General features: G+C 58.1%; 1 protein-coding gene across 4 annotated transcripts; it reads right to left on the bottom strand.

Annotated features, from left to right (window-relative positions):
• Positions 1-10,556, bottom strand: Miip (migration and invasion inhibitory protein). 4 transcript variants are annotated; one of them, XM_047528268.1, is made up of 11 exons: positions 10,474-10,556; positions 10,163-10,282; positions 9,226-9,398; positions 8,725-9,066; positions 8,239-8,323; positions 5,553-5,661; positions 5,425-5,477; positions 5,029-5,158; positions 4,804-4,900; positions 3,870-4,001; positions 1-3,601 (listed from the first exon to the last, which is right to left on the bottom strand). In XM_047528268.1, exons 3-11 carry the CDS (start codon positions 9,337-9,339, stop codon positions 3,515-3,517), a joined length of 1,149 nt encoding a protein of 382 aa, XP_047384224.1. In that variant the 5' UTR covers positions 9,340-9,398; positions 10,163-10,282; positions 10,474-10,556; the 3' UTR covers positions 1-3,514. The 4 variants fall into 4 exon arrangements, with proteins under 4 accessions (XP_047384224.1, XP_047384214.1, XP_047384234.1 ...); XM_047528258.1 differs by lacking the exon at positions 10,474-10,556 and having other exon boundaries at positions 10,163-10,467; XM_047528278.1 differs by lacking the exons at positions 4,804-4,900; positions 10,474-10,556 and having other exon boundaries at positions 10,163-10,467.

Genomic DNA, 10,556 nt, shown 5'->3' on the forward strand with positions numbered 1-10,556 from the left:
ACAAGAGGGGACAAACAACAAAAAAGAACAGGGGGAAGTACAGTAAGGCTCCCCATGCTGCTCGTGTCCAGAGAAAGGAAGGCCCCTGCCAGTCACCATGGAGGTCCATGAGAGGAGGCCAGGAAAAGGCCGGATCCTGAAACACTCTGGCCACCCCTCGAGAAGCAGGAAATGAAAACGTTTCCAAGAAGAACAAAGATGGCGGCCCTGCTCCTATGGAGTCTCAGATCTCAGGGGAGAGAGATGCCAAGTGCTCTGCCACCTACTGCTCTCAAAGGGCCCCAAGAGTGAAGGAGGTCCCTGGTGTGAGTCTGAGGGCTGCGGAAGCCAGGGAGGCCTCTCGGAAGGAGAGACCCTGCTGATGTGGATGGAGACAAAGGGAGGGCAGAGTGTCCTGGTTATCCCCGAGCTACAGGAAGGGAGTTAGACAGGACTTGCAAGCACGTGGGAGGGCAGCAGGGGATAGTCACCAAGGCAGAATAGAGTGTCGGGGCAGTTGGAAGGCACAAGGCTCTGTTGAGGGGCCTCTCTGCCTGTGACCTTCATTCTGGGAACCCCTTAGGCTTGAAGAATTCTGTGCCCTCAACCAAAGCATTCCTAAGAAGTGACTGGATCCAGATGCAGTGGTGCATGCCTGTAATTCCAGCAACTAGGGAGGCTGAGGCAGGAGGACCGCAAGTTTGAGACCAACCTCAGCAACTCAGTGAGGTTAAAAAATTAACACAAGGGCCGAGGATGTAGTAGCAGTGGGAGCGTGCCCCCGGGTTCAATCTCCAGTACCAAACAAACAAACAAAACCTCTGGTTTTGGGGGCGGAGAGTTGAACCAGATGCAAGTGGGGCTCAGGGCCTTCTCCAGAGCCTCCCCAGGAGCTCCCAGCAGAACAGCAACACAGACTGGGTTACAGCCACGGCCACGTCAAGGCTCTTGTCTCCCACCCCAGCCCATTGCTTCAGAGGGCCCCCAAAAGGCCACCATTAGGTGAGGTGACCTTGAAGGCCTGGGATAAGCAGAGCACTGAGGTCAGTACACAGACTGGAATCCGCAGGCTTCAGTCGATGGTGTCAGAGGTGGACACGCTGCCTTCTGTTGGCGACAAGGTAACTGTCTGGGGCCCCAGGTTTCTTGCCCCTGGAGCTGACTGGAAGTGAGTGGGCTGGGAGCCTTCTAAATTTTCAAAATAATTGCTTTTCCACAAAAACCACTTGCCTGATGATTAAATGGATCCACTGAAACACTCCAGCCCAGACTTTCATGGAAAGAAACCCTGCCTGGCTGTGGCTGCTGCCATTTGGAGTCTCTGTGATTCACAGCCGAACCAGTAACCTGATCTCAGAGGCTTTGTACATTTTGAGATTTTTGACAGAAAGACTTCTAAACAGAAAGACTTCTAGACCCATTTCTCCCTTTGGCCAGAGAATTTCCAACTCCCCAGCTGTGAATAGTAGTGACTTGGGAGGCTGAGATAAGAGGATTGCAAATTCAAGGCCAACCTCAGCAACTTAATGAGATCCAGTCTTAAAATAAAAATTTTTTAAAAAGGGGTAAAGCGTTGGGGATGTAGCTATATTCACACTTTACTTTTTAAATTTTGAGACTGGGTCTCTCTACGTTGCCCAGGTTGGCCTTGAACTTGGATCCTCCTTCCTCAGCCTCTGGAGTGGTTGGGTTTCCATACATGGCACAAGTTCTTTGACTTAATTACACGTGGAACACCGAAAACACAAACTCAACTTAAAAATGGACAAAGGACTTGAATAGATATTTCTCCAAAGATATACAACTGGTCAAATGAGCACATGTAAAAATGCCCAGCATCACTTATCGCTGGGAAACGCAAGTCAAAATCACAGTGAACCTGCTTCGCACCCACGAGGACGCCATCAGAAAGCAGAGAGCAGGTGGTGGCAAGGACAGAGAAACTGTGCGCCTGTGCACAGCTGGCGGGCAAGCAGAAGCATTCAGTGTCCCTTCAAAAATAATAAATAGTGAGCCTGTGACCCGGCAATTCCACTTCTGCGTATAGACCCAAAGAACGGTAAGCAGGGTCCCCAGGACACCTCTGCACACCCACGTCCCCAGCAGCACGATTCGTTACAGCCACAGGATGGAAGCAACCCACGCCTCCATCAACAGGTGAAGCAAAATGCGGCACAGCCACGTCACTCAGAGAGGAAGAGGCTGGGGATGGAGGCCTGGGGTTGGACTGAAGGAAAATCCAAAACAAAACAAAACCATCATGTCACTTAAGAGCTCAGGTAAGGACAGTACTGCAGGAATGTCCCAGAACTGCCTCACTGTCCTGATACCTGCTGTCAGGCAGGACCCATGACTGCCTCTAGCCAATGAACCACAAGTAAAAAGACCCGTCTCCACTGGGCTGAAGCTACTGGTGATGTGCCCCGTGGCAGTCTCTGCTGGCCTGAGCCCCGTGTGACCCAGGCTGGACAGGCCCAGAGCAAGACTGCGAGGGCAGACCTCATCTCTCCTGAGCCACTCAGACGTGGGACATTGACTTGCTAGGGCAGCACAGCCTGGCTTACTCTAATACTTGGCTGTAAACCAAGGGGAAAAATGGGAAAAGGGTTTTCACAGCTCCACAAGCAGGAGCACAGGATGGCACAGCCCAGTGCCACCCTGAGCTGAGGAGCCTGGAGTAAGAGCGTGTCTTCACCAGCCTTTGGTGACCCATTTCTATCAGGAATTTCATATTGTTCAACTTAATATATACAAGATGGGAAAAAGAATGGGCGCTCCCCACCCCACCCCCAGTACTGGGGTGGACCTAAGGATGAGCTACCACTGAGCTGCATCCCTAGCCCAGAGTCTCGCTAAGTTGCCGAGGCTGGCCTTGAACTCGTGATCCTCCTGCCTTGGCCTCCTGAGTCATTGGGCTTACAGGTCTGTGTCACTGTGCCTGGTAGGGTGCTGCTTTTTTAAACATGGTGGGCACATCTGGATTCTTTGCCTACCCCCAGTTTCTCCACCTGTCCCTGCAAGGGCTCTGGACCACCAACACCTTCCAGGACTGGGTTAGAATGAGCATGTGGGAGCCACCTGGAAAAGGGCCCAAGGGACCCTGTTTAGACGGAGACTGGTTTCAGGGACCACTCACCCAACACACCCAGCCTCCACTGAGGTCCTTGCACAGGCGGTTTTTTAACACTGACCTTGACCCCCACCCTGTCTGGTGGGCAGTTGCAGAGTCACACTCACAGTGATGGGTGCGCTCTGCCCAGGTGGTCAGTGGAGAACCTTGGGCATCAGGACAGATGGCACACGTGTGGTTCAGAGCTGCAGCGAGCACTAAGCTTTATTTGCAAGCTTGGAGAGAATCCCCTCCCCTCTGGACTCCAAGAAGGAAACAGGCCTGGGCCCACCAGCTGCCCAACCTAGCAGCGTGGCCTGAGCTGCTGAAGCCGACCTGGCAGGCCTTCTGTCTCCTGGGCACCACCTGCCGGGTGAGGCCAGAGGTGCTGGCGGTGAGCACCCTCCTCCTCTAGGCAGCCAGTCCTCAGGGCTTCTGCCGCAGGGCACGGGGCCAGGTGACCTGGGGTTCTAACCAGACAGGAGTAGGGGGTGGGACCCGCACTGGCAAGGCCTGGAGGGTGAACAGGAAAGTGTCAGGGGGCAACCTGGGGGGCAGGTCAACCCCACGACCAGCCTCAGGCCCTCCTGCATCTTAAAGGGCAGGGTCACCTGTCTGGGTAAAGTGGGGCAGGCGATGAGGAGTGGTGGAGTCAGAGAATTACCCTGTCAGGCCTGGGGGACAGGCCCGGGCACTCCCCAACCCTGCCCCAGGCCCGGCCTGGTCCAAGGCATCTGTCCCTCCCAGGACACTCCAGGCCCGGCCACAACCTGGACCATACCAGGCGGGAAGAGCTGGATGCTGGCGGCTCCTGCTGCCGGGTCTCGGTGACTGAGGACCATAGGTCAAGGCTCTTGGGAGCTGTACTCTTCTCGGACTTTGGAGGAAGGATGTCCCAGCCCAGCAGACAGTGCTGTGGACAGCAAGGGGTTAAAAGAGCCCAGCCTGGGGTCCCGTCAGGTGGAACAGCCTCCAGCAGTCACGGCCCCCACAGGCAGGCACGGGTGTCTCACCCACTGAAGACCCTGGGACACCCCTTTCCCATCCCTGCAGATTTAGCCATCAGGACCCCGAGGGCCGAGGTGGGGAGGGCAGAGGGCATCTCATCCGAGCTCTGCCCTGAGCACCCAGCACCCGAGCCCCCAGCACCCAACCCCCAGCACCCGAGCCCCCGGCACCCGACCCCCAGCACCCAACTCCCCAGCATGTACGGCTTCACACACCCCAACTACTCCCCTCACCCCAACACCAGAGGGTGGTCCCCTCACCCCCGCTGCAGACGTCAACTGGCTCCCACCCCACCCCTCTCCCCATGCCTGCTGCCCCCCACCCCTCCCCCATGCCCGCTGCCCCTCTGTACTGGGGGTGCCCGGGACGCCCGTCCTGGCTGGAAACAGGAAAGGGCAGGCTGAGGAAGCGCTCTGGAAGCCCAAGATCCAGGCTCACACCCAGCTCTTCCACTGCCTCGGCCCCCGCAGGTGGAGGGCCACACCACGCACAGGGCACTCGAGAGCCCAGGAACGGGTCCATTCACGGGGTGTGGGGCACAGGCAGACAGCCCTCCTGGAGGCCGGGGGTGACGGGCACCCTCCTCCCCGGCACTGAGCACGGCGACGAAGACGCCCTCGCCCCCAGGCCTCGGTGCGCCCTCACGCCGGCCCTGCTCAGGCCTAGGTCCACGTGGCCCCACGCTCCCAGCAGCCCCGGCGGCTCACCCGGGGCAGAGCGAGTGTGTCCGAAGCATCGAAGCTCTTCCGCCGGTGGACTGGGTACTGGTGTGGGGGGTCCAGGATGGACAGCGGGAGGCTCACCCTGTGTGGAGGTGCGGTGGGGCCTGGCTGCAGCAGGGCCGCGGCCCCTCCTCCTCCCCTCAGACCAGCAGAGGTCAGGCTCTGACCCTGGCAGCTGACCCTGGGGCTCCAAGTGCAACGGCCACTCACCTGACCTGAGTGGGCTCCGCCAGGGTGTCAGGGCCCCGCTGGTCCCGTGGTGTCCCGCACAGGCGGCAGGGGACGCCAGGATCCAAGGGCACCAGAAACAGGCGCCGGTTGACCCGGTAACAGTACACACCTGCGAGGCCGGGAGAAGCCGCGGCCTCCGTGAGCCAGGGACTGTAGATGCCGGGGGCCCCGACGCCCCCGACCACTGGCCCGCCAACCCTCTGGAAAGCAAGTTCTGGACCTCTCCCCCAGCCTGCTCCCTCTCCCGCCTGGCGCCCATGACTGCAGGGTGTGGGGGCGTCCTCCCCGGAGCCCGAGGCTGTGGGAGGGTGTCACGTGGGGCACGCCTGGCCCACACCCCAGCAGGGCGGCCCAGGGCCAGGCCAGGGCACTCACATTCGTGGTCCGCCTCCTCATCGCCGCTGTCACACAGGCCTGGGAACTGGGGTCTGTGAGGGTGAGGGGTGAGCAGCCGCCCAGCGCAGTCCCCAGCCGGCCCGCCGCCCTCACCCGTCCCTGCTCACTCGGGGGCGCTGTGAACGCACTCCTCCCTGTTGGTCTCCCGGAACTGCCGCAGCCTGGAGAAGAAGGCCTCGGGCTTGCTGGTGACGGGGGAGCTGCTGTCCAGAGACTCTGGAGTGGGCAGAGCACCAGGAGCTGCTGGGCCGCCACTGGCTGAGGCTTAGGCAGCAGCCCTGGCACCTACCACCGCCTTCCCCGCTGCGCCCCACACAGACGGAAGTCACCCACTGTGGCGCTGTTCTGCCTCCGCTCTGTCTACCTGCAGCATGGTGCCCTCGCCCCGGGCCAGACACAGCTCTGAGCTGCGGAAAGCGCAGGACGCAGACAAAGCCCTGCCCTCGGAGGCCCACCACAAACTAGTCACCAAAGAAATCGGTGAGGCAACTGAATGGTGGCACCTGCCAGGAAGCAAGCGAGTGGGGTCAGGCCGCCAGGCATGGCAAGGCAGCAGTGCCAGGGAGGCCTCGGGGACGAGAGGACGCAGACAGGGAGGTCGAGGAAGGCACGGAGGCAGACAAACAGGTGCAGAGGCTCCTGAGGGGCGGCCAGGGCACGAGGGGCTGAGAGGGAGCGCGGGGGAGGTTGGAGGGGTCAGGAAGACACAGGGGGTCTGACAAGGAAGGACACGTCTACAAGGGGAGAGGAGGCCAGGGCGCCGGGTGGGAGGCTCCGGCGTCGCAGGAAGCACGGGAGAATGTGCTCCTGAGCTGGAGAGCAACACGGCGAACCGCGAAGCTGTGGCCTGACCTGGGGACCTGAAGCTGCCATCGACGGAGACAGAGCAGGCTCAGGAGAGCAGGCAGGGAGGAATCGGGACCCCGAATTCAGATGTGAGGTAACAGGAGCCACTTAGTTGCTGTGGTTTGGATTTGATTTGCGTGTCCCTAAAGGCGCACGTGCTGGAAGGCCGGTGCCCAGTGTGGCAGAGCTGAGGTGGGGCTAGTGTGGCAGCCACGGGGAGTTCTGCCCTCGGAGGGGACTGATGTGTTTCCCACAGGACCCTGGTGAGTTCCCGGGACAGCAAGCTGTTAGAAGAGCACGGCTGGCCCCTCGTTTCCTCTTGCTTCCTCTCTGGCCCTCCTGCCTGTGCCCACCACGATGCGGTCTGCCAGGCTGGGATGCAGCCGAGGCCCACTCCAGGCCACCAGCTGTGGGAGTCATGCTCGTGAGCCTCCAGAACCGTGAGCTAATTAAAAATCTTACCACAAAGTACCTTATTATTATTATTATTGGTACCAGGGATTGACCCAGGGCTCTTAACCACTGAGCCACATCCCTAGCCCTTCTTTATTTTTTATTTTAAGTCAGGATCTCACTAGTTTGCTTACAGCCTCACTAAGTTGCTGAGGCTGGCTTCGAACCTGTGATCCTCCTGCCTCAGCCTTCCAAGCTGCTAGGATTACAGGCATGCACCACCATGCCCAGCTAAGTACTTTATATTAAAGTATTTCAAAGTACCCAATCATAGCATACCCAGTATTGTCACAGCAACAGAAAACACGCAGCACAGCAATGGAGATAAGACAGCCCAGTGTACAAGTCTGGGATTCAGAGGACACATATGGGCTAGAGATGAAGATAAGTGAGCAGGGGGAACATTAAAAGGCACAGCACTGCCAGGCACGGTGGCGCACGCCTGTCATCCCAGCGGCTCGGGAGGCTGAGGCAGGAGGATTGCGAGTTCAGAGCCAGCCTCAGCACAAAGCAAGGCACTAAGCAACTTAGTGAGACCCCGTCTCTAAATATAATACAAAATAAGGCTGGGGAGGTGGCTCAGTGTTCCGAGGTTCCATCCCGGCTACCCAAAAAAGAGAAACAAGAAAAAAAACATGGTGCTGGGAAGAGGTGGGATCATAGAGGAGGAAGGAAGACAGAGGACGGAGTCAGAAGGAGCCCTCAGATGCTGGCGTTTGGAGACTGGAACAGGTAAGAGGACCCAGCAGAGAAGGCTGGGAAGGAGCAGCCAGGAAGACAGGGGTGGGGTGGGATGGGGGTGTATGGCCAGAGTCAAGGAGAAAGAGTTTCAGGGAGGACAGAAGGAGGGAGTGTTGGTGGAACGTCAGGAGGTAAAGCTCAGTGTGAGAAAAAGTGATGGAGACAGGCAGACAGAGGACTTGGGAGGCTGAGGCGGGAGGAGTGAGGCTGGCCTTGGCCACTTAGGGTTTAAAAAACGAAAATAGGATGCAGAGACTCCTCGTGAAGACACAGTAATGTGGGGGACAACGATGCGGTGACACAGAGTGCTGCATGAGCCCACCTCTGCAGTGGTGGAATTCAGAGACAGAAAGAGAAGGCGGTTGCCAGGGGCCGGGGTGAGGGTGGGAGGGGGAGCCAGTGCCCCTGGGCAGAGGGTTTCAGTTTACAAGATGAAAAAGTTCTGGGCACGGATGGTGGTAAAGGAGGCGCAGCAATGTCGGCGTCCTCGATGCCGCTGAACTGCACACTTAGATGTCACATGTACTCTAACATTCAACAATGAGGCAGAAAAGGCCGGGGGAGGACTGGGGCTGAAACAAAGGTCTAGGCCGAGCTGTGCAGGGGCCCGGCATGCAGTACATGCTCAAAAACAAGCAGCTCTGGCTCTGTTCACTCAGCAGGTGCACCACCTCTGTGCAGAGGCCAAGAACAGACAAGCCAGGACCCCACTGCCCGCTCCTGGGCAAGGTGCGTGCACGGGGCAGGTCTTACCTACAATCCAGTCATAGCCCAGGTATGGCCAGAGGCGCCAGTTGCTCTCAGATATGGCAGGCTCCTGGCAGAAGGTCACTCTGGACTGAGGAGGGAGGCCACGGGGGCAAGGGTTAGCCTGGTGGGCCTAGCCCAAAGAGGCCCCACCATGGGGGAAGACAGGGGATGTGTCTTGACTTCACCCTGCTTGGGCCCTGGGGCTCAGGGGAGAGCTCAAGAGCCTGAAGATAAGTTTGGCCCCACTTTATGCGTGCCTCTGAAGACGTCTGGGCTCCGAGCCTCAGTCTCCCCATCTATATAACGGGGCTTATCATATTCTTCCTAAAGTGCTGTGTGAAACACTAGCAAGCACTTGGGCAGCACAGGTACAACTCGAGGTACCTTCTGGAAGCCTTCTGCTGAAGGATATTGCCCATAGCGCATTTGTCAGATAGAGAAACCGAGGCTCAAGGAAGTCTCATTGGCAGTGCCCAGCTCTCATGTTACCTTGGACTGCTTGCTTTCAGCCGGGATGGATCTTGGGGCTGGATCATGTAGCCCTGCTGAAGGTGCTGGCTTCTTAGAGTCTATGGAGGTCAGTGAGGGTGCTGAGTGGGACCTGGGTTGGCCCAAGGGCTCCAGGTGTTGGCACTTGATAGGTGGTTGAGACACCACCCTTGACCTGACCCTGTCAAGCCAGGTCACATCACAGGGGTCATCTCCACGGGCCTCCAGTGGGTCCCACATGTGGTGTCTGTCCTGTGAGCCGGAAGCTTGCGAAGAGATTGAGGAAGTTTTGGGGGACAATGGCATCTCTGGGTCGTAGCTGCCTCTGGAGTTCCGGCCTGACTGGAAAAGTTCATCCAGGTCACACAAGCCCAGTACCTTACCTCCCAAGGCCTCCCTCAGCTTTGCATTGAACAAAAAGACACTGGAGGCCTGGGTACTATCCTGAGGGTGAGGCAGCCCCTTCCTTGTCCCCTGGGAGATCCTGAGGAAGGTACCCACCTCTGAGGCTGCCTTGGCCACTGAACGCTCGACGGCATATTGCCCAACCTGTAGCTGCCTCAGGAGCTTCAGGCTGAGCAGCCGAAGCTGCAGGAGGTCCTCAGTCTCCATCATTCTGGATGTATCCTCCAGCACCCCAGAGTGTCAGGGTCACAAGAGGTCCTTTCTTCCACCTGAAGTCAAGACAGCATGTCACAGGGCTGAGGAAAGTGCCTTGGTGCCAGAAGCCTGGATTCAAACACCACTGGGATTCTCTTGAACTAGGCAGCCTCAGGCAAGTCAGTTAACCTGGGTCTTCTTTTCTCATCGGTCAAACATGGTAATGGCATCTACCTTACTAGGTTGTTATCAGGACTAAACAAGGCTAAAGGAGACGAATTCCCCTTGAATAGCCCTGACTAAGAAATTAGACTAGTTTAATCTGCAGAAAGTAACTAATGTCAAGTCTGCAAATGTAAAGCTTTATAACTTGTGAATCCAACAAAAAAATCAAGCTTCTGAAAAGACACTTTTTTCTTTCCTGCCTCCCATCTCCCCTCCATCTTTTCTTTCTTTCTTTCACTGTTTTGGTATGTGTGTTCGGTATTGAACCCAGGGCCTGGAGCATGCTAAGCATGTGCTCTGCCACTAAGCTACACCCACAACCCATTCCCTTTTTTTTGACAAATAAAGAAAACCAAAGTTCAGAGTTTTAGCGACATGCCTTAACTCACACAGCTAGTAAGGGGCAAATCCAGGACTGCAACCGAATCGGGATCCAGGCCTTGGTCAAGAAAGCCCTTCCCTGGCAGTGCGGGTAGCGGCCTGAGAAACCACCTCCTGCTCAGGCCCTCGGCCCGCAACCCCAGTGTCCGCGGCTCAGGGACACACTTGCCTATCAGGGATTTCTGCAGGCTGCCTGTTTCCCACTTCTCTCAAACTCGGGCCCCGCCTTTACCTGGCCAGCGACGCTGGGCCTGCAGTGCGAGGGCCTGTTTTCGCACCGGGTTGAAGGGCACAGCCAGCGCTGCCCTCCTCCCGCAGCGGCGCAGGTGAGACCGGAAGGCGACGTTCAAATCTGACACGGGGACAGCAAAGCGTCAGTGGCAGAGCGGGAGACGCCCACGCGGGACCCCCAGGAACCGGAGTGAGCCCCGTCCTCTTCCATCGCGGGCCCCTGGTCCACTGCGCGGGCGCACGCGCGGCGGGCGCACGCGCGGCATCCTCGGGCACCCTCCGCCCAACCCCGTCTTCCTCCGCCGCACTCACCGTCCAGAAGACCCAGACCCACAGCTCGCGAGTTCCGCCAGGTCTCGCTCTGCGCGTCCCCGGAGGGGGCGGGGCCTCCGCCG

This window comes from Sciurus carolinensis, chromosome 1 (assembly GCF_902686445.1).
Source record: "Sciurus carolinensis chromosome 1, mSciCar1.2, whole genome shotgun sequence".
NCBI classification, from domain to species: domain Eukaryota; kingdom Metazoa; phylum Chordata; class Mammalia; order Rodentia; family Sciuridae; genus Sciurus; species Sciurus carolinensis.

What these genes read in the sequence shown, in the direction of transcription:
- Miip (XM_047528268.1), bottom strand. Translation starts at nt 9,339, where the DNA reads ATGATGGAGACTGAGGACCTCCTGCAGCTTCGGCTGCTCAGCCTGAAG. An exon ending in GGGCTATGACTGGATTGTAG is followed by an intron (nt 5,662 to 8,238) that starts GTAAGACCTGCC and finishes TGCCCACTCCAG; the next exon opens with AGTCTCTGGACAGCAGCTCC. An exon ending in TGAGGAGGCGGACCACGAAT is followed by an intron (nt 5,159 to 5,424) that starts GTGAGTGCCCTG and finishes CCGGCCTCGCAG; the next exon opens with GTGTGTACTGTTACCGGGTC.